The 23,287-nt window shown below is 44.5% G+C and overlaps 1 protein-coding gene across 3 annotated transcripts in view; it reads left to right on the top strand.

Moving 5' to 3' along the window:
• VPS26C (VPS26 endosomal protein sorting factor C) overlaps window positions 1-4,305 on the top strand; it is a 37,017-nt gene extending 32,712 nt beyond the window's left edge. For all 3 annotated transcript variants that reach the window (XM_081063197.1, XM_081063198.1, XM_081063196.1), the window contains one exon: window positions 2,989-4,305. In XM_081063197.1, coding sequence (XP_080919323.1) covers window positions 2,989-3,071 — 83 coding nt within the window. In that variant the 3' untranslated portion in view covers window positions 3,072-4,305. The remainder of the gene's footprint in view (window positions 1-2,988) is intronic.
• The last annotated feature ends 18,982 nt before the right edge of the window (window positions 4,306-23,287 follow it).

Genomic DNA, 23,287 nt, shown 5'->3' with positions numbered 1-23,287 from the left:
TTAGACCATGGTTTTACTTTAAACAATTCCAAACAATGTAATTTAAACGTTAAGTCAGTACAGTTTCATCACCAAAGTGGAGCGTGTGCTGTTATTTAAAGAGAGGAAGGGTTTTTGCATCTGCCACTGCCTCGGGCACTTCCCGGGCCTTTGGGGCCTCCGTGCGGGTTTGAGCCCTGGAGCTCAGCCGCCTGTGGGTTAGCAGCACAGCCGACATCTGTGGAGCCTGTCGAGAGCTTCAGCTGAACCTACCCTGACACCACTGGGGGCAGAACACCATGTCAGTGGCAGAGAGGACAGCAGACCAGATGTTTGCCCAGCACGTAAAGGATAGTGAAGTGTGCCGCCAGACGACGGCGGCTCAAACTTGACCCAAGCCAAGGTCCACGACTTTTCTGCAGACCTGTGTGATTATTACGGCGTAGGCAGTATATGCCCACAGTACAGACTCCAAAGACACCAGGGGTCTGGAGTGCACAGGGGCTGCCCTCAGCTGAGGGTTCCACCTGCCCACGGTTCCACAGGAGGTGGTCCCGTGGCCACCAGCGCGTGGTCCCTGGCACACTGCACACGGTAGTCTGAGGTGCTACCATGTTTCCCCAAAAATAAGACCTAGCCAGACCATCAGCTCTAATGTGTCTTTTGGAGCAAAAATTAATGTAATACTCAGTCTTATTTTACTATAAGACTGGGTCTAATATAATATAATATAGTATAGTATAATAATGTAATTCCGGGTCTTATATTAATGTTTGCTCTAAAAGACGCATTAGAGCTGATTGTATGGCTAGATCGTATTTTCGGGGAAACACAGTACTTGTTGGCTTCAGAATGCTCTGATTCTACATTAAGGAAGAGGAACTTCTCTCAGTTTCGTTTTCCTAGGTCTTATTTTCGGGGAAACACAGTATTTGTTGACTTCAGAATGCTCTGATTCTACATTAAGGAAGAGGAACTTCTCTCAATTTCGTTTTCCTACATAAATTTCAACAAGGTCCCCAAAATTATTTCTTCTGCCGTGCTATTCATTAAGCACGTAAATGTTTTGCATGTTATTTCTGCCGGTTTACAAAATGTCCATGTAACATTTAATGCAGTGCCTCTGATTCTTCCATATAAATAATGCCCTCAGTCCACCAGCCAAGATTTCAGTAATGTTCTTGTCCTCACGCCTGATGTTGGGCTTGCAAAATGACAGCTGCTGTTATTTAGGGAGTCCCCACAAAGAGGTGGCGTGTGAGCAGTCTGCACCTGCAGCCTCTCGGAGGCCCTGGCGTTGCTCTCCACATGGCCGGCCGAGATCATGCCCCGAGTCTCAGGGAGGGATCGGCACCACCAGGTTGGGAGCTGGGAGGGAGCCCCTCATCCCACGTTAGGAGCCGTATGTGGGTGTGCTCCTTCTGTGGGGACAGAGTCCCAGAGAGCAGTTTCCAGACTCTCGGCCTCATGTGGAAAGGTGCTGGCTTGGGTAGTAGATGGCCATCCGCTGTGGCCAGGTGGCCATGTGCTGTTACCGGTTAGCCATTGGCCACTAGTATAATTGCCATGGCTATGCTAGGGGGTTGTTTGGTTGGCAGAGAAGTGGGCTGTGGATTGTGGCTAGCAAGAACGGTTAGCAAGCAGATTGCAGTTAGCAAGGGGTTGGTTGGTTGGCAGAAAAGCAGACGATGGATTTTGCCTCGAGTGGCTCCTGTTTCCTGTGTCTCCAACCCAGCCGCCAGCTAGAATATAGTGTTATGACTCCCCTACCTATGGCTCCGTGGGTGTTCCGTTTTGGCCTCACCATGTCCTGCGTTGTTGTGCGGGGAGCGGGACTGACACCTTCCCTTTGTGAGTGCTGACCATAAGTGACTTCACATGCATGGTCGGGCCTGAGACCATCTTCCCACGGGAACCCACCCAGAGTTTAGGGGCCTGGGCAGGATGGCAGCTGCTCTTCTGCGTGCCCTCTGCCATGAGGAAAGCCAGTGCCATCTCCCTGACATGGGCCTAGCATGTGCACAGGCGTTCTCACTGTCCCGTCCACTCCAGCCACACTGTGCCGCTCTGGGAGGACAGCAGGTGGCTGGAGGGATGGTGCAAGTGGGTGGGGACAGGAAGGGGGCATTCTCGTGCTGTGACTATTCCCAAATCAGGGAAGAAGTGAGACGCCACTGCTTGTGTGTGGCTCCTCATGGATGATGCTTGGGGAAGGTGAACAGCTGCACCCGGGACACTGTCCTCGGGACTCCAGGCTCCGGTGGGGCCCTGGACGAGGTGATCCCAAACCCCTGCCATAGCTGAGCTTCTGCGGGAGGGCCTGGGCCATCTCCCCTCAGCCCACCTCGCTTCTCTGCCCCCACACAGGCCTTTCCTACCTCCCCCTTCACACGAGCTGGGGAGGGGGGGCTTTTCTCAAGGAGCCCCCTCCTCACGCACCCCTTCTGCTGTCAGCAGGGCCCACCTGTAGCAGCTAAAGAGCTGATGAGAAAGAATCCTGTTTGCTGAAAGGGCAAAGACAAATGTTTGAACAGGTGTTTCAGATAAATTAACAATATCCAAAGGAACAACAGTTACACGGAAAGCTTTTCTGAACATTGTTTCTCACTTGGGGAGGGGATCCATGTCTCCAAACAGCTGCAGGCCAGTTTGGAGTCTGCTGTTCTGTTAAGGAAAAGTAAAGCACAAGAGTGTAAGTGAACTGAAAGGATTTTAGAAGATTGTCTCTAGTAAAGACAAAAGACAAGGAAAGTGTGGTTGGGAAGCTGATGCCTTACTGTTCCGAAGTGAGAAGACAAAAATAAGTGCACCACAGGCATCAGATGGCAGTGGAGCCATCTTCATGGTTCTCCTGGAAGCTTAGGGGGACGGATATACCACACGAGTACAGAAACCCCCGTGGTCCCCGGGCTCTCACGGCTCAGAGCTTGCTGGGCCCGCAGTGGGGTTGGCATTTGGTTTCCGCTGCTTAGGACACGTGAGCATAAAGCCTGTCCTTTCTCTTCTCAGAATTTGAGGTGAATATCGTCGTGCTCCTTCATGGTGACCACCTCATCACGGAGAACTTCCCACTGAAGCTCTGCAGGATGTAGCCGGCAGGAGGGAGCGTAGACCCGTGGGCACCGGGTGGAGACGCAGCCGGGACTGCCTTCACGAGAGCAGGAGCAGAAGCACAGATGGTTTTCTTAATGACTCTATCAGAGAATGCTTCCTCATTTCCTCGAGGCTTCTGCTTCCAGTGGGCACCTCTGGTCAGACCTTTTCTTTGAAATTCATCAGGATTTTTAATGTTATTGGCAAGATCATTTCCCAAAAGGCAGAATTCCCTATGATTCCTGACTTTCCTGCTGCTTTGTAGGGGCAGAGGACAGTTGTAATGGCAGTTTGAGCTTTGCTGGAAAGTGGGGTCCTGGGGACAGAGGAAGCCCTCCTTGCTTGGCTAATGGATGTGGCCGGGCCCCCGCCAGTAGAGCAACTGCCGGACAGCGACAGGCGTGGGCCACAGGCGTGCTGCTTGGTTATGCAGACGTTTGCAGACACCCTCCGAGGAGGAGTGCAAAGCGGCCTCCACTGGAAACATGTAGCATTTTTTTCCAGTCTGTTCTGTAGTTCTTTTCCGACATTTTGCACAATAACTTTATAACTTGTAGGGAACTGGAAAAGTGTTCCTTGCTCCCATAGTAGGGGACTTAGTGACATCGGCTGGAGCGGGAGTGTTTCTGAAGTCTCAGGCTGTGGTGCAAAGTCGCCTGCTGCCGTGTTCCCAGAATACACGAAAATGCACACCTGGGTGGGTGCAAAGTGGCAAGAGGCCTGCGCCCGGGCAGTAGGTGAAGACCCGTGTACACTGGTGGTGCCAGGGCAGTGCCCTGGGCCGGGTGAAGCTCGCCTCCCTCTGACCCACCTGAGGGCCCTGTGTTCAAGCCAGGGGTTCTGGGCCTGAAGCCATTTTGTCTGTGGTCCCCCTCTGTGGTTCGTGGTGAGCCTGTTACAGCCCATCTCTTCTTCCTATCCTGCCATTGTCTCTGTCGGTCCACAATTAACGAGACCTCAGAAATAAGTCCTGTGTTCGCACGCCACCTGGTTTTCCCTGCCTGGGCAGGCTCCGGCAAGGCGGGCTCAGGCTGACAGCCCCGGCTGTGCCACCATCGTCCCGGGTCGGCATCTGGTGACATGGGAGGCTGAGGGCAAGTGACCCTGACTCCCACAGCTTCACCAGGGAAAGTGGCACAACTTACTGAGTCATTTAAAGCGTGGTTCCCACAGAATCCATTTCTGGTTTATGAACCTCCTTTTCTGCTCACATGAAATAAATAATGGCGTGTCTTTGATGATGTGCTTAAACAGCGGCCACAGAGCTCATACTTGCTGGGAAGTTTCAAAGGTAGAAATCACTTTTAATATAAAAGCTCAATGAGAATTTTGAGAAATGGTTTGGGATGTGTACTGCTCCGTAATTTCTTCAGTAAACCCATTTTATAGATATAAATAGGATGTGAGTACTCGCCACAGGAAGTAATTATTACCTGAGGAGCTACCAACAGCCCAGCGGCCATTATCATTTCCTGCAACCCTGAGGGGCTCAGGCAAGAGCCTCAGGCTGGCCGTTCCCTTCCGCTTCTTGGCCCGACACCTCCAGCGTTGGTTGTTAAGGGAAACTCAGATGTGTGGGTGTCCTGGACAGCAACTGTCCCGCTGCTGCCCCGGCTGGCTGGAGCGGGGTGTCCACTGTTGGAGGCTCAGCCTCGTCAGAGTCTCCCATTAGAGCAAAAAGAGTCTGAACCATGAACCTAAAACATGTTATTTTGGAAATGCCCATTTAGGCAGGAACACATTTTGCCTATCACAGGTGCAGCAGAAATGGGGCTCAGCTCTAGTTCTCAGCTGTGGTGTGAGTTCCAGAGTAAAGGTGGAGAAGGAACTAAAAAATAAACGTTGAAAAAAGTGAAAGTACCAGGGTTGAATTTGTCCAGAGTCCCTGCCCCGTGCCCGCCTATTCTGGTAGCTGGTGGAGGGTGGGGAGGTGGCACCCTGACGGCGTTTCTGCCGTCCCCACTGGAGTCTGAGTCTGACTCACCTTTTAAAAACATTGAGGCCGAGATTGCCCCCACACATTAGCTGTGTTTGGGGCTGAAGCAGATCACCCAAACTCTCCCATTATCCCTCTCACTCCCCCTTGTTCAGAAACAGGGTTGTATTGCCATTGACCCATGCCTGCCTGGCTAGGGACTGCTTTCGGACGCCTTTGCGGCTAGGTTTGGTCATATGACCAGCAGGATGTGGGCCACTGGAGGCCAGACCAGGAACAGCACTGCATCGCATCTGAGACCAATGTGTGAGCAGAACGTCTCACCTCTCGCCCTGTGTCGTTCACAGAAGAAATGGGCTCCCCTTCAAGCCACTGGATTGCTGCGTGTCTTGGCTGCAGCAGCCAAGGAGAACGGGCTGGTTTTCACTGTCACTATTCAGGCGATTAAAAAGACTAAGTTACGGTTTTCCCAGGAAGAAGTGTCAATACAAATAATAAATTCTATGATGACAGCTGTAATGCATTCCTTTCGTCCTCTGTTCTGGGAGGAGAGCTGTGTCGGGCCCACGAGGGTGTGCTGGGGGAAGTGTGCTGCCAGCTGGTGCCAGCTTCCAGATGTCGTTGAAGTGTGCCAGGAGACGCTAGCTCAGATGAGGCTGGCCCTCCACTCAGAGGGGTGGGCCCCACGCTGCTGCAGCTCGGGGAGCTCCGTTCTGGAGGTTTCAAGTGGCCGCAGTGTTTAAGTAAATACTAGCTGTGGATTTGGGTCTAATGAGAGGAAGTGCTTTGTGAGAATTAGCTGTTGTTCTGGGTCAGGGCCCTGTTCTAGGTGCTGTGCACATATTACCTAATTGGGCAGTGACCCTGGAAAAGGGAATTAGTATCCCCATTTACAGATGAGGGGATGGTCGTCGAGGCCAGGGTCATGTTCCCACCATCCCGGGGAGGAGTGCATCTAACATGGTCCAGCCTTACCTGCACCGAAGCCCATTTCCCCTCACTTTGCTCCATTTGGGCTATACGTCGCCATGTCAGTGCTTTTCTGCTTGTTTCCTCCTGTCTCCCTATCACATGTCATCTGTGTCACACATCTGCTGAGAGGAGCCAAGGACTCTGCTACCTTTGTTCATAATCACCTCAGTTTTGATCAGCTAAATCAAAGATGAAGTACTGAGACCAAGGAAATCATTTGCAGCTGGATCCAGTTTAGGAAGGCGGTAGGTGATTAATGACCCAAAAGTCCAAGGTAAATCACAATCTCATCCCGAATTCCTTTACATTGAGTGAAAATACCAGGGAATGTTCTAGACCCTTTCAAGGCACTAGAATGTCCTATACTAAATCGCCTCACAATAGCCGTCTGAGGGGGATTTTGTTATTGCCACTTCACAGCTGAGCAAAGAAGCTGTGACCTGTCCAGTCCACGTCCCTCTGCTGATTTCCGATCCAATAGTCCCCCAAAACTGTCCGGACTTCTGTTACCAAGGGAGAATTAGCCATGGCCAAAGCGTGCGTGTGCTCTTATTCATGCAGAGCCACCAGTTCCCCATGGACCCTTCCTATTAAAGCCACGCTTCATAACACCCAGCCGATTTTCAAGAAGGTAGAGGAAAGTTCTGTGAGAAGAAATGTTTCCATGATAAGGCTTATCCAAGCTGATTTATGTTGGGACTCCCAATAAGAGTAAAGGTGAGAAATTACAAAGCAGAACAACTGCCTGGAAAAATGCTCTCTGAGGGGAAGGCCACCTTTCGAAAGTAATTCTGTAGCCACGAGACTCAAAACTGGCCGCTTGAGTAGAAAAACTACCATGCGTGTGGGTCTTAGAGATGGGGGTAAGAGTAAGTTTCCCAGGTCGTCCCTTCTCCACTTTGACCACCCAAAGCTATTTATATTTGAGACTACAAGTGGTTAGAGTGTTCGGAGAATGGGACTTTACTAAGAAACTTAAGGGTACCAAATTTGTAGACCGAAAGCTGATCTTACTATGTTTATCCAAACTGCAGTCAAAGTATTAGAGTGTATCATTCAAAAGAAAGGGGGGAAAGGCAAACATGATTGAAAACAGTGGGGATCCCAGATATCCTACAGTGCTTTTCCGTGAATGTCCCCAGTAAAACGGGAATTCCCTGGGCCCCCGCCCAGTAGGCAGGATTCTGACTTGGTGAGGTGTTTCCTATCCAAACCCAGCCAGTCCCTCTAAAGCTTTCCATGTAACAGAAAACAGACTCCAGGTTTTAAGTGCTTTGAAGAGTATAAAGACATAATTTACTCCTGTTTCTTCAAGACTCTCCTCAGGTTTTGGGGAGCACCTGCTTGACCAAGACCAAGGGTACAGGTAACACCGAAACGTTGGGTTTGCCTGTGGTCTGCATTAACTGTCATTTCGCGCAAAGAGACCTGTGTTTGGGTCCCCTGACAACGTCATGCTGTGGCAGGAGGCAGAGTGTCAGAGCCTGTAGGGGAGCAGCTCCAGAGGAAAGGATTACTGAGAGGCAGGGTTTGCTCAGCAAGGGCCCCACGAGGTGGGGTCTCACTCCTCAGGGGACACTGTCTCCTACCTTGGTCAAGGAGTAGAGATTCAAGACCACAGCCTCTGTGTTTTAAGTGATAGGAATGGGACAAGCTTTTCCGTCTCCCACGAGCAGTCACTGATCGGGCCATCTGGGGGAAGCTGGGCCAGCAACCCAGACATACATACAACCTCCAGATACACTAAAGAAAGCGTGTGCTCAAAATTAGTAGTGGAAAAGAGCAGAAAAATCAAACATTAAATATTCATTAAAAAATAGTTTTGGGCAGACAGGTGGCTGACTTGGTTAGAGCGCGAGCTCTGGGCAACAGCGCTGCCGGTTCGATTCCCACATGGGCCAGTGAGCTGCGCCCTCCACAACTAGAATGAAGTCAATGAGCTGCCACTCAGCTCCTGGATGGCTCAGTTGGTTGGAGCGTGGGCTCTAAACCCCAAGGTTGCTGGTTCAACTCCTTGACTCCGCAAGGAATGGTGGACTGCGCTCCCTGCAACTAATAACAGCAACGACTGGGAGCTAAGCTACCCCCTCCACAACTAAGATAGAAAGGACAACAACTTGACTTGGAAAAAGTCCTGTTCCCCTTCCCAATAAAATCTTTAAAAAAAATAGTTTTAACATCAGTATGCATTAAGAAAACCCAATTCAAAGTTCAATTTATAAAATTTAAGAAATGAGTAATTCCTAAAATTTTTACCACCATGCTCCTTTATATCTTACAGAAAGTACATATTTTTTTAATCCTTGGAGAATTTTCAACAATCATATATTTTTGCCACAAATAAAACCTCAAAATTTTAACAAGTAGAAATTGTCCAAGCCATGTTACTCTCCCATAGTGCAATCAAATTACAAATTAATATCAAAAGAAGGGTCAAATTCAATATAAGCACTTGTAAAACATATAACATTCTTCAAAGAGGAAATAAGGAAACCAAACCTTCATTTACAGACCCTTTTAACTTCATGAAAATGAGCATCCTGTATAGCCAAAGCTTTGCATTATGGCCAGTGCTGCATTCACAGCAAAATTCATAGCCTTAAATGTTCATCACCAAAGAGAACGAAAACTAATGAGTTAGGCATTCAAATTAAGTATCTAGAAAAACAAGAACAAAATTAAGAGAAAGAATAATGACAATAGCAGGAATTAACATATGAAAGCAGAAACACTATTTATAGGAAAATTTACAAATTTATAAGCCCATGAGTTGGTACTTTGAAAAGACTAATTCAATTCGCAGACTTTTAACAAAACAAAACAAAACAAAAAGAAATATGTAACGCTAGGAACAACCTCAGATTAAAAGGAGCCCCATAAGAATGATAACATTACAGTATGTACCTTTCTTGCTAATAAATTTGCAAACTTCAATAAAATGCAAAATAACTTCAAAAAAGGTAGCTTACCCAAATAAAATCATAGCCTATGGAAGAAACTGAAAAATTGCCAGAGAAGTAGCACTAAAAAGGTGCGAGGCACAGATAGTTTTATAGCAGGTTTCTACCTAAGCTTCAAGAATCAAATAGTTGCTCTGCTATTTAGACTGTTGCAGGCCATAGAGAAGGACGAAAAGCCTTCCAATTCATTCTATAAGCCCCGGTAGCCCTAATCTCAAAATCTGACATCACAGTTGGGATTAGGATTAGCTGTAAGGGACAGCCAAAGTTACAGTGGTTTAAACAAGACTCTCCTAAATTGTCCTCAGATAGATAGTCCAGAAGTGGCATAGAAACCCAGAGCCATGACGGTCTCAGCCAGGCCTCATTTGCATGTGATTCATTCAGTTGTCCCAGGGGCCAAGCTCTGCAGCACCTTACCCCCAGGTACCCTGGTCCTCAGCCTTGGCTGAGGGTTGGAAGTATCCAGGGTGGAGCTTTTAAAAGCCCAGAGACCACTGTTTAACTAATTACTCCTATCGGTGAGGAGAGAGCCCAGGCCGGGCAACTGGAGGACCTCAGCCTGAGTTGGAGCTTCACTCACTGAGGACAGGGCTTTCTGACAGCTCTAACTTCATCCTCAGGTAAGGAATGATAATTTGCGGGGACAAGGTGTCCCTACCCTACCCCTGGGCCCGTGTCACACTGAGAACATGAGAAGCTTCTAAAAGTGTCCCGGGGCCTTGCAGGGAGCAGGTGCCTGACAAATGTTTGTTTAATAAAGAGAATGAGAAGCAGGGCCTGGAGAAGAATGGATGAGATGATCGACCTGAGGCCAATACAGTTGAATCAGCCATTGTTTTGAAAAACAGATGAGGTAAAGACTTAAATTTAGCTCAGCCCACATTTAGTGAGCAATTGCATGTAAATCCCCAGACCTGCCTCTGCAGCAAATAGAAAGATACGTCAACTGTTTCTCACCTGTAAAAAACGACATCTTGAAGAACTCAAAAACACCTGGCACCGGGCCTGGCCCATAAAAAATGCTGGGTAAATGATGACCATTATTGTTCCCTCAAAATGTGAAACGAAGAGGCAGGTACAAATGGAACAACTTGATCAACACTGTCTGCTGACTCACTATGGGTTAAACTATGTGACCAGAGCCCCTGGTCAGGTTGGTGGCCCCTTCGTCATGGCCCATGAAATCGTTAGGGTAAGACAGACTAGAAGCCAGAGTTTAAAGGGCTGGAGAATTTCTGAGTTTATGTTTGTAATATCTTACCAATAAATTTTAATTTTGTCCTACACGTTACTACATCTATGCTAGTGAGTGGTGTCCTTTTTACTGAGGAAAATGTAAAAGCATAAAATATATTTTCCTAGGCAGCGCGTTGATGCGTACGGAGAGATTCCATGATTTCATCATGTAGTACTCTGAAGCTCGAGATGAACCATTAACTGCTCCACCCAACTTTAAGAGATATACAGGGAAATTCTCAACAAAGGGCACTCATAGGTGGGTTTAATTAGATTAAGAACAGGAAATGGATGGCAAGACGAGAGGAAGAAAGAAGGTCCAGATATTTTAAAGTAAATATTTGGTTTAGTAAGAAAAAAAGGCATTTAAAGAGTCATTTTATGTAGCAGGAGATATTTTCTGGGAAGAGTTTTACCTTGTAAAATATTCTGATGGCATATCAAGTTTCTACAATCAGAACTTTTGGTGTGACTTTCATATAAAAAAGTAAATAAATTATTGGTGCCTTTTCCCCATTCCTACAATTGAGGCCAGTTCTGGTTTTCTGCTTCCAGATGGGGAGAGATTGAAAACTTAAATGAGGGCCCATTCTCTACTATGGGGATGCAATATTCCTTTTTATAACTAGTATTTTTAATATGTTTATTTATAACCAATATTTTCATGATTAGAAATAGTTTAATATTAGTTGACTATGTTTAAATATCTCCTATAATAACCTAAGAAATGTATACATATACAAGCTACCCACACACAATTTTTAAAAATCAATGGACGGCCAGTTAGCTCAGTTGGTTAGAGCGCAATGCTCGTAATACCAGGGTTGCCGGTTCGATCCCCGCATGGGCCACTGTGAGCTGTGCCCTCCACAACTAGATTGAAACAACTACTTGACTTGGAGATGATGGGTCCTGGAAAAACACACTTAAACAAATAAAAGTTTTAAAAAAAGAAAAAAATCAATATACTGCTCAACTATACTACAAAGAAGAAATAAGAGTAATGTGTTATGAAGTAACATTATGCACAAAGTGGAAGACATCAGGATGGAATAATGAGGGGCCTGTACCCACAGGCAGAATCACCAAGAATGTGACAGATACAAATATAGCTGATTTGGGGGTGTGCTGTGTTGGGGACTCAAGCAGCAAGAATGGGGGAGCTTGTTGGATGATATCACTTCCGAAAACGGTGAACAACTCTTGATAAAGTTCCGGAAAAGAAAACAAAGTACAGTTAAACCTCAAACCTCTATTTGCATGATAACAACATTCCCAGAAAATTCAAGTCGATAAAATTCAAAAGGTACTTGGTGTTTATATACAAAATAGAGTTAGGGTCTCAACCTGTACTGTCCAGGTCAGCAGCCACAAGCTACTAGCCATTTGAAATGTGGCTACTTTGGATGTTGGAGTCTAGACTTTGAATTATTTTTTTTAAAAAAATGTAATATATCTGGTTAATAATGTTTATATTGATTATATGTTGAAATAATATTTTGGATATACTGAGTTAAATAAAATATACTGCCCAAATTAATTTTACTTGTTTCTTTTTACTTTTTTTTTAAACATTTTTAAAAAACTTTTATTTATTTTAAGTGTGCATTTCCAGGATCCATCAGATCCAAGTCAACCTAGTTGTGGAGGGCGCAGCTCACACTGGCCCATGTGGGGACCGAACCAGTAACCTGGTGTTCGAGCATCATGCTCTAACCAGCTGAGCTAACTGGCCGCCCCAGCTTTTTATCTTTGTAAATGTAGCTACTAGAAAATGTAAAACGTGACTTGCATTATTGGATGGCAGCGCTGAAATAGAGACTGAGTTTGGTGGGACTTTGGAAAACAGTCTTACTGGGCGAGGGGCCAGTCCTCACTCTGTGTGATTGTCTGGCTTATAGCACGGTATCTCGTGTCCCTGCCCTCGCCACCCAATTCCCAGTCATTGTAACACCCAAAAGCATCCTCACACATCTCCAAAACACCGACTGAGGGGCAGGGGAAGTGGCAGCACCCTTCCTACAGGATGAGTCTCCCAACCTACTTCCTCAGCGCCTGCCCACCTCCCAACCTCCTTGCGTAGCTCTAGCTCTCGACCCCCATGATTCAGTGGCCCTGAACTCCCTGGACACACCTCACACCCCAAGTTTGCCCCCAGGTTCCTCTTTGACGTTTCTAACCCCCCCACTGGTCGCACAGACTCAAGCCACTTAGTACGTTCAAGTTCCCTTAGTATGTTCACCAAGGTAATTCATAAATTGGGCCATAAAATAAATCTCAATATCCTTAAAAGGATTCAAACTATACAGAGTATGATCTCAGATGACAATTGAATTATATTAGATCACAACAATTCAATATAATTGAGTAATATTATACCACAATAAAATATTTAGAAAAACTTCAAATATCGGAAATTAAACATACTACTAAAAATAGTAAAACGCAGCTTAAGCACACTTTAGAGGGAAATTCATAATATAAATGCATATAGTAGAAAAGACAATACGTTTAAAACCAGTGATCTAAGAAGCCAGAAAAAGAAGAGTAATAAACAGAAAAATTAACAAAGCCAAAAGTTGGTTCCTTGAAAAGATTAGTAAAACTGATAAACTGACAACACTAATGAAGAAAAAAAATACAAATAACCAATAGTAGAAATAAAAATCTATAAGTCCTTTAGATATTAGAAAGATAATAAGGAAATATTGAAACAACTTTATTCCAACAAATTCAACAATTTAGATGAACTGGAAAAAATTCCTTGAAAGACACAAATTATCACAACTGACTCAAAAAGAAATGGAAAATTGGCATGGCCCTATATATATTAAATATATTCATTATAAAAAAAATTCCATGGAGAAAAGTCCAAATTATCCAACATAGTGAAGAAATAGTACCAAACACTACACAAATTAATTCAGAAAAGGGAACATTTTGTAGTTCATTTTATGAGGTCAACAAAACTCTGATACCACATCCTGGCAAAGGCATTCCAACTAAGAAACTGGCAGACTGATATCCCTCATGAACATAGATGGAAAAATCTTCAATGGTCTATTATCAAATATAATGCCACAATATATAAATATACATCATGAACAAATAGGTTTTATTGGAGGTTCGACATTTGAAAATCAATGTGATTTACCCCATTAACAGAATAAAAGAGAAAAATCATATGATCACTAAAAAAAAAAAAAAACAACAAAACTCAACATCTATTAATGATTTAAAAAACTCAATAAACTAGGAATAGGAAGGAAACTTCCTTAACTGGATAAATGGAACCTATGGAAGACTTATTGCTAACATCATATTTAATGGTGAAAAGCTAAATTCTTTCCCCCTAAAACTGGAGACAAGGTGAGAATGTCTTGTACTGGAGGTCTTAGCCAATGTATTAATTCAAGAAAAAAAATAAAGGTATAAATTTGAAAGGGAAAAAGTAAAATTGTCTCTGTTTGCAGACACAATCATCTACATAGAAGATTCTAAGGAATTAAAAATACTACTAGAATTAATAAGAATATTTATCAAGGTTGCAGGATATAAGGTCAACATACAAATTTGTATTTCTGTAAGGAAAAAACACTTAGAAAATGAAGTTGAAAAATAGCATTTTCAGTAATATCAAAATAGACTACTTAGGAATACATTTAATGAAAGATATAAAAGACCAAGTGAAAACTACAAAACATGGATGAGAGACGTTAAAAACAATCTAAATACAGGGAGAGATAGGAATTAGAATAATTAACATTGTTAAGGTGTCTATTCTTCCAAACTTGATCCAGTCAGTGCAAACCCAAAACCCTCCACAGACTTTATGTAGAAAATAACTCTCCGCTTCTGAATTGTATTTGGAAATGCAAAAAACCTAGAATGACCAGTTACTTTTAAGAAGCAAAAATGCTGATGTTGGACTGTCTTAGTTTGCCCAGGCTGCCCTAATACAATACCAGAGACTGGCTGGCTTAAACAACGGAAATTTCTTTTCTCACGGTTCTGGAAGCTGGACAGCCCAGATCCCAGATCAAGGTGTGGACAGGGTGGGGTGTCCCCTGAGGCCTCTCTCCATGGCCAACAGCCCCCTTGTCGCTGGTCTCTCACAGGGTCTTTTCTCTGTGTGACAGCCCTGGTGTCTCTTCCTTTTCTCTTAAGGACACAGGTTCTATTGGATCAGGGCCTCACTCTTATGACCTGGTTTAACCTCATTAGCTCCTCAAAGGCTCTACTTCCTACCACAGTGACATCAGGGGTTAAGGCTTCAACATATGAATTTGTTGAATTCAGTCTATAATACGGGTCTCACCCCTGGAGAGTCTGACTTAGTTGGTCTGGGGGTCATAGGTTGCTTAAATACTTCCAGAAATTCTAATGAGTAGCCATGGTTGAGAACCACTGAGGGAGGACTCTTTAAAGTCGCAACCTGTACAGGAGCGGAAGTCAAGCGAGCTCTCTGGGCCCTGCAAACTCTGGCTGATTGATGACACCAACTGGACACCTCGAAGGGCGCTCGGTAAGTATCTGAGAGGAAACAGTTCTGTTTGAGAGACACCCCCACCTCGTGTGGTCCTGGGATCAGCCGTGTAATCAACTCAGCCCAGTGTCAGGCCCAGAGTGATGGTCGATAAACAGAAACCATTAGCCAGGCATTAAACTCACATCTGCTCCCCTCAAGATGCAGGCTCCTCCCACTATACCCTGCTGACAGGCTGTGGGGAAACCCAGCAGTAAAACAGAGGAGAGGGCAAGAATATTCACCTATGATTTAGCCAGGAGCTGCAGTGTTTGGCTGTTAGTGGGTTTTATTCATTTTAAAGTTGCTATGTTCCTACGCTGTCCTCCTTTGGTGTGTGCCAACCTGGAGCCAGTTAGCCACCTCTGCTTCCACCTTACGAACACACCACGAGGTCAGATGAGAACAGCAGGCCAATTGAACAGACACAGCAGACTTACACAAACACTCTCCTCCAGTTACACCCTCAGGGTTAGAGACTGTTTTAGGATTGTGAGGTGACAACTGGCAAGAGTCACGGAGGAGTCTCCTGCTTACCTCCCTTAGCTCAGTTCCAGGCTCACCTCACCCTTTGTGCTGTCCCCCTTATCCTTTATATCATCTGGGCAGTGGTTTGCAGTCTCCTCCCTCCTGCCCCCTGCCCTCCAGTCCTGTCCAGCCTGAGGCGGCACCAGAGCCGGGCTCTGCCTCCTCAAACTGCTGCACAGGCCCCAGAACTGCCCACAGGACTGCTCCCATCCTGATGGAGGGAGGGAGGGAGAACTGAGATGGAATGAGAAGTCAGTGAGGAGAAAGGAAACCGGGGCCATGCACAGAGCAGCGGGTCCAGCTCCCCAGGCCAGGACTCCAGCCTTGCCTCCTCCTCCTCCGGCCCCAGCTCAGGTCTCTGGCTCCCCACTCGACATGCGAATGCCGAATGCAGTATTAAGCGCTCGTTGGGTTCCACTTTCACAGGGCTTGGTCCCCAGGCTGGCAGAGACTAAAATGCTTTGGTTTGGAGCAGCAGAAACTTGGAGATAAGCTGTAGATTCCATTCTGCACTGTCATTTTCCTTTCCTCCCCTCCCTGCTCCCTGAGGCCCTTTTCTGCAAACGCCAGCTGCCCTGACAGTGGCACAGGTTCCAATACCTCAGTCTTGTCACTGAGCAGCTCTAGATTTTTCCGTGACCTGCCTCTGGGCAGCTGGCACCCAGAAGCGTCTTGAGATGGAACAAGCCTACCTCTTTTGAAGTGTGGCATGGGGAAAAAGCGTTAGGATATCAGAGAGTTTGATATCAGAAATTAAAAGAAATCGAAATTCTTTTAACCACTTGAGAGAAAAAATATTACAGAAACACATAGGAAATTATTCTTTTGCCTTTGAAGTGAGAACATAAACTTATTTCATTCATTCATTCATTATATTTCTATGATAACTTTTTATCATTTTCTAAGCAGGCGGCCCCGGTAGGTGCTACGGGGAATATGATTGTAACACAGGTGTCAGCAGGATTTTTGGGGTCTCTAAGTCACTCAAGTTTTACTTGAATCCCTCTCTTCTCTGCCATGCCCTGTGAAAAGTCCAAATTTCCCCTAAATATACTAGCAATTTCCAGGGAATGTCTGTTCTTTAGATCGGCAACTTCCGTGGGTTTCTGCTGCTCTGTTCCATATCTCATGGAGTCATGAAACTCTCCCTCCGTCTGTCCCCTCCGCTAAACCTTGACGACCACAGATTTGGTAACTGTAATAGATTTCCTGAGGGTTGAGAAGGAGGAATTTATGTAACAGAACTGCGAACAACTTCGAATGGTGTATCAGACAGCCTGGTTTTTAAATATCTCCAGGACTTCCAGGTCTGGCCAGCACTGGAGAACAGGTATCGGACTTTTTTTCTCACAATAACATAGAACTGGACAAATATGACAACTGCCTTCAGAAAAAGGAGTATAATCCTTAAGGAAAGTAGAACATGTGGTGAGTGTCACGTTCACCATGGCTTTCTGCTTGGAGACAGTTTCCATATCTCCGCACAGAAAAGAGCCTGGCAGAGTAGCCAGGTTCTCAGTGGGGAGAAGTAACAGAGATTGGAGCTCAGGGCTGCTTAGGTGGCTGGAATTTGCAAGGTAGGGTACGAGAGAGGAGTGTCAGAAATTGGCATGGAGGTTTCCTTGAGCCCCAGTTTCCTTGAGCCAAACACCACGCTGTGTGTGTGCAGGATAGGATCCCCTTGCTTATCACGCTGCTCATTTAGATGAAGCCCTAGAAAGAACCAGCCGCAGCAGGATTGCTCTGGCCTCAGGCAAGCGCCACTCCAAACCTTCCCTCACAAAACCATTAACAGGACTTAGAAGGTAAGATCAGCTAAGTAACTGCCTTTCAGAATGAAATTAACACATTACTCCAGGGAAGACAACCAAATACAGGGTCTAAACAATAAAACATCCGTAATATCTAGCATATAATCCATGGGAGTTCATGTTGAATGGGGACAGAGTTACAGTTTGGGAAGATGAAAAAATTCTGCAGGTGGATGATGGTGATGGTTGTACAACAATATGAATGTACTGAATGCCACTGAACTGTCCATTTAAAAATAGTAAAATGGTAAATTTTATGTTACTATTATTTTTTAATCACAATTTTAATAAATGCCCTAATAACACTGCTGTTTCCAGGAATAACAAGGACAAGATGTACCCTCCTGCTTGAAACACTAAAACATCAGGAAAAAGATTTAGACACTCCTCAATTTACAATGGGGTTACATCCTGATCAACCCACTGTAAGTTGAAAATGTTAAGTCAAAAATGCATGTGATACACTTAACCTACAGAACATCATGGCTTAGCCTAGCCTATCGTAAATGTGCTCAGAACACTCACATTAGCTTTCAGTTGGGCAAAATCATACCATTGCTGCTGCCCAGCACCACGACAGGGTATCGTACTGCACATCGCTAGCCTGGAAAAGATCCAAATTCAAAATTTCAAGTATGGTTTCTACTAAACGCATACCACTTTTGTGCCCTCATGAAGTAGAAAAATCACAATTTGAACCATGGTATGTCGGGGATTGTCTGTATATGAAACACTGATACGCAGACAGTTGGTATCAGAGAGCTGAGGCAGCACAGGAAGTAATCCTTCAGAAAGGGGAGATGAATGAGGTGAGCCCTACAATGTCACCAACTCACTGTTCGGCAGAGTTTCCAGACTACAGCATAGGGAGGAGGGGAAATCCCAGTGGAGGCCAGGGGCTTTCCCTGAATTGAGAAAATGGAGCTGGGAGTCAAAAGAGTGATGTGTAAATAAAGTTCTAGATAGGAGAATTTTGATGAGAATGCATCGTCTCCAATCTGTCATTAAAACTGAGCAAATGCTACCTAGCAACCCCATTTCTAGATTTTATGTGAATTTTCAACTGCACCCCTAACCCCTGTACTGTTCATGGGTTAACTATAAACGCAGGGATTTAGTGCAGGAGAATTAAATTTCAATCTTGTTGTGCTGTGTGGTTTCAGGGGTTAGATACTACATATTAACCAAAGTATGAGTTCATAGAGATTACTGGATGTCAAATTATAGTTTCTAATCTCTTACTTAGCCTAATTTATAAATTAAACTTTATCATAGGTGTGTACAGATAAAAAAAACCTATATATAGGATTCGGTACTACCTGTGGTTTTAGGCATCCACTGGGGGTCTTGGAATCCATTCCCCACAGATAATGGGGACAATTGTGCATATTCTTTTTAAGTGCACATGGAACATTTGCCAATATAGACCATATTGTGGGTCATAAAACAACTCTAAATAATTTTTAAAGGATTCAAATTATACAAAGTATGTTCTCTGACTCCTGGAATTAAATTTGAAATAAATAACAGAAATATATTTAAAACCTCCTAAGTGTTTGGAGACTAAATAACATACTCGTACTTGTGAATAACCCATGGGCCACAGAGAAAATCAAAATCAAACTTTAAAAATATTTCGAACTGAATTGAAATGAAAACACAACATATAGTCCCAGATGGGTTTAATGACGAATTCTAAGAAACATTTATGAAAGAAATAGTGTCAATTCTATACAAACCCTTTCAGAAAATCAAAGAGGGAACACCTTTTTGTGTGTGTGTGTTTGTGTCGGGGCCATGCTAATCTTCTCTTCATCATTCCAGTTTTAGTATTTGTGCTACTGACATATATGTAAACACAAAGAGGAAACACTTTTGAACTCATTATATGAGGCCAAAATCACCCTATTATCAAAACCAGAGAAAGACATTACAGGAAAAGATAATAAAGACTAATATTCCTCATGGACATAGATACAAAAATTCTAAAATAAATGAGAATATTGAATTCAACAACAATACAAAAACGATGGCCAAATGGGGTTTATCCCAGGAAAGTAACATTGACTTAACATTAGAAAAGTCAATCTACATAATATAATTTACCATATTAACAGACTAAAAAAGGAAAACTATATAATCATCCAGTTTGATGCAGAAAAAGTACTTGACAAATCCAACATTGGTTTCTGGTTGAAAACAAAACAAAACAAACAAAACAAAATTCAGCAAACTAGGAATGTAAAAAAAGCCATCTGACAAAGGACATCTATGAAAAACCTACACCTAACATTGTATCAGTGATAAAATACTGAGTACTGTCAACCTAAAATGAGGACAGAGGTAAGGCTCACTGCTTTCACCACTTCTATTCAACATTTTACTTCATTATATTGTATGTAGTTCAATAAGATGAGACATAAAAGGCATCCAGATTGGAAAGAAAGAATTGAACTGTCTTTATTCTCCAATAATATGATTATCTATGTCAGAAATTCTTCAGAATCTATTAAAAAGGTTGCTAGAACTAATAAGTTGGTTGAACAAGGTTGCAGTATATAAAATATAGAAATACCACTTACATTTCAATGTCTTAGTTATAAACAATCAGAAATTGAAATTAAAATACAAATAACTAACAACAGCATCAAAAATGGAAAATACTTGCAGACAAACTTGACAAAATATGTGCAAGATCTTTGCACTGAAAACTGCAAAACATTCCTGAGAAAAACTACAGAAGATATGAATAAATGGAAAGATATACCATGTTCATGGAGTGCAAGATTCAATATTGTTAAGATGTCAAGTTTCCCCATATTGATCTATACTCTTAATGCAATCCATTTCTTAAATCCAAGCAGACTATTTTTATAGAAACTCGCAAGCTGATCCTAAAATTCATATGAAAATAAAAATTACAATACCTAAAAGCAACTTTGAGAAAAACAGCAAAACTGGAAGCCTTACACCACATGATCTCAAGACTTATTATAGAGAACCAGTAATCAATACAGTGATATAAAGGAAAAGAAATCCAAGATGGCGGAGTAAATGCTGTGTTTGCTTCATCTCATGAACACATCAAAATTACAACCAAATATTAGAACAATCAACCTGGAGAACCATCTGAAGTCTAGCTGAAAAAGTTTTGTAATAAAGGATACGAAAAAGAAGCCATGTCAAGACTGGTTAGAGGGGTGGAGACGCAAAACAGGCCAGCCCCAAACCTCTCTGTGGCAGTTGAAAATCAGGAGGGATATCTCGGCTGTGGAGGTTCCCCCCAGAGAAGTGAGGGACCCCAGTCCCAGACCAGGCTCCCTAGCCTAGAGTACTGATGCCGGGAAGAGCAGCCCCCATAACACCTAGCTGTGAAAAACAGTGGGGATTCCAGCCACCCGGTAGGATGGAAGGCTGCGAGAAACCCAGACATCCTCTTAAATGGCACACAGACTCACTCGCTTGTAGGCACTCACCTTGGGCTCCAGCAGAGCGACGGTAACTCGGGGGGTGACCGAGGCACATGGGCGGGGATGCAGACTGAGGTGTGTGGCTGCAAGGCAAGGACTGGAGGACAGTCACCATTTTTGCTGTGAGGAGGTCCTCCTTCCCTGCAGCTGGCAGACGGACGCCATCTTTCCTGTGTTGAGCCCGCCCCAAACAGCCAAATCTGAATCTGATTGGTCTGGTAAGCTCCACAGTTCCATCCTGCTGACTCACTAGGATCCCGCCCTACCCAACTCCCCCAACCCAGAAGCACTTTCTCCCAGAGCAGCCAGCTCCACCTGGATTGCATTCTTTCTTGGAAAACTATCAGAGTTCATAGGCCCCAGGTGGGTGGTGACTGGCCTCAATGTGCTGTGAGACTTGCTGAGTAGCTCCAGGCTCATCACCTGCACCAAACCAGAATCTAAATTAACCTGGTGACCACAACTCTTCCCACTCTAGTGACTCCCTGAGACCCTTGCCTCACCCAACTTGCATACTCCATGAGATTTTATCAATTGCTGAACCTTAAAGGAGCCAGCAGGCCTCGCGGTGTCCTGGCTTTTTGCGGAGCTACCCAGGCCTGGTACTAGTGGCAGCCATCCTCAGTTTGCAGCATGGCCTCTCCCATGCCTCTCTAGATTTAGAACAGTCAATGAACAACTGTGGATCACTTAGTAGCTCCTACCGGGTAGTCCCCAGCCAGTCACAGGTGGTGGGTGACCTGGGCCTGCCCCACAGTCACTCCCAAGAGGCCCCTGTGGGGACAGAGCCAGGAGTGCAGTTTCCAGGCTCTCACCCTCACGTGGAAAGGTGCTGGCTCAGGTAGTAAATGGCCATCAACTGTGATTGGATGGCCATCAGCTGTGGCTAGTTGGCCGTCAGCTGTAACCAGTGAGCCATTGGACACTAATATAACTGCCTTGGCTATGCTAGCAGGAAAATGGGGGCTAGCAAAAAGATGGTGGCTGAGCTAGCAAGAGCGGATTGCAGAGAGGCGGATGCCGCCAGTGAGAATATAGTGGTGTGACTCCCCTACCTATGGTTCCGTGGGTGTTTCTTTTTGGCCTCACCATATCCTGCGTTCTTCTGTGGGGAGCGGGAGCTGAAACCCCGCAGGCCGCCCTGCATGACAAATGGTGCAGCGAGCAGGGTCCCCTGCATGACAGCCCCAGAACCAACATACTTGGAAGTTGGCTTCAGACCACAGCAGAGCACCACCCAATTAGCCCTACAAGTGACACACACAATGGGCGGTCTCAACAGACACCAGAGCCCACTGGGGCGAATCCCACTTGGTAGGGTAAGCCCCATCCACATAGCCTGTAAGCTGTGGATGTGGCCAAACCCCACAGCCAACCAGCCTGAGGTTCAATCCCACTCACTAACATGCCAATAGCAATCAAGGCTCAACCATAACAGGAGGTCACACACAACCCACACAAGGGACACTCCTGGAGCACCCAGAACAGGTGACCAGGGAGACTGCCAGGGCCCCACAGGGCAACTACTACATAAGGCCAGCCAGTCAAGACTGGTGTGATAGGATGGTATGGTGGCTGGAATTACCATGGTGATCACTGCTTTAGGTATACAAATGTTGAATAACTATGGTGCATACCTGAAACTGATATAATGTTGTACGTTAGCTACATTTTAAAATAAAAATCTAAAAAAAAGACAGTGACATAAAGATAGACAATTGTGTCAATGGAAAAGAATAGAGTCCAGAAAGAGATCCACACTTACATGATCAATTGATTTTCAACAAATGTACCAAGGCAGTTCAATGAGGAAAGAATATTCTTCTCAAAAAACCATGTTGAGATAATCAGTTAGCTGTATGCAAAAGAAAAATAAACCTCAATCCTCATGAAACACCATATACAAAATTTACCTGGAGATGGATCAAAGACCTACTTGTAAGAGCTAAAACTATAGAACTTCTAGGAGAAAATCATACTGCCTTTAGTAGTTTGGCAGATTTCTTGATAGAAACAAAAAAAGCAAAAATTATAAAAGAAAAAAATGATCAATTGGACTTCTCTAAAATTTTAAAACTTTTCCTTTTTAAAAGGTTGTTTAATAGTTACAATTAAAAAGCCACAGACTTAAAAAAATATTTGTAAAACATATCTAAAAAATGACTTGTATCCAGACTATATAAAGTACTATTACAACTCAATCATAAGAAATAACCCAAGTTTTAAAACGAGTCAAAGATTTAAACAGACATTTCAGCAATGAAGGTGTATGAATGGCAAATAAGCACAGGAAAAGACGCTCCACAACATTATTTCTTAAAGAAAGGGAAACTCAAACCCCGATGAGTGGCTCCAAGAACAACAGAGTGGGTTCCCACCCACAGATAAGAAGAGAATGGAGTAGGAAGATATTCAGATTCAGTGAAGAAGGTGTGGGCTTCTCTTCCCGACATTTGCGTGGCACAAAGGTTGCAGCGCGGTAACCATGCAGCAAACCACTTAACGATGGGACACCACTTGTGTGGCCTCATGAGGTAATACGGAAGGGACCCTCACTGCAGCAGTGGCATGGGTGCATGCAGCAGACAAACTGGGGTTTCCAAGGACTTTGCGGCCTGTGTGTCGGAGGAGGTTTTGTGGGAACCTGAACTATTCTGGCTGAAGGGCGAGTGCCCAGCAGATGGATGGCTGGAGCAAGTGCCAAGCCTGACTCAAGATACTTTCTAGCTATGTGACCTTGGGGAAGTTATTTCACCTTTCAGATTTGTTACCTC

This window comes from Rhinolophus hipposideros (genome assembly GCF_964194185.1).
Source record: "Rhinolophus hipposideros genome assembly, chromosome: 2".
In the NCBI taxonomy this organism is placed as follows: domain Eukaryota; kingdom Metazoa; phylum Chordata; class Mammalia; order Chiroptera; family Rhinolophidae; genus Rhinolophus; species Rhinolophus hipposideros.
The sequence above is the reverse complement of the archived record's forward strand: the minus strand, read 5'-3'. Positions and strand labels throughout refer to the sequence as shown.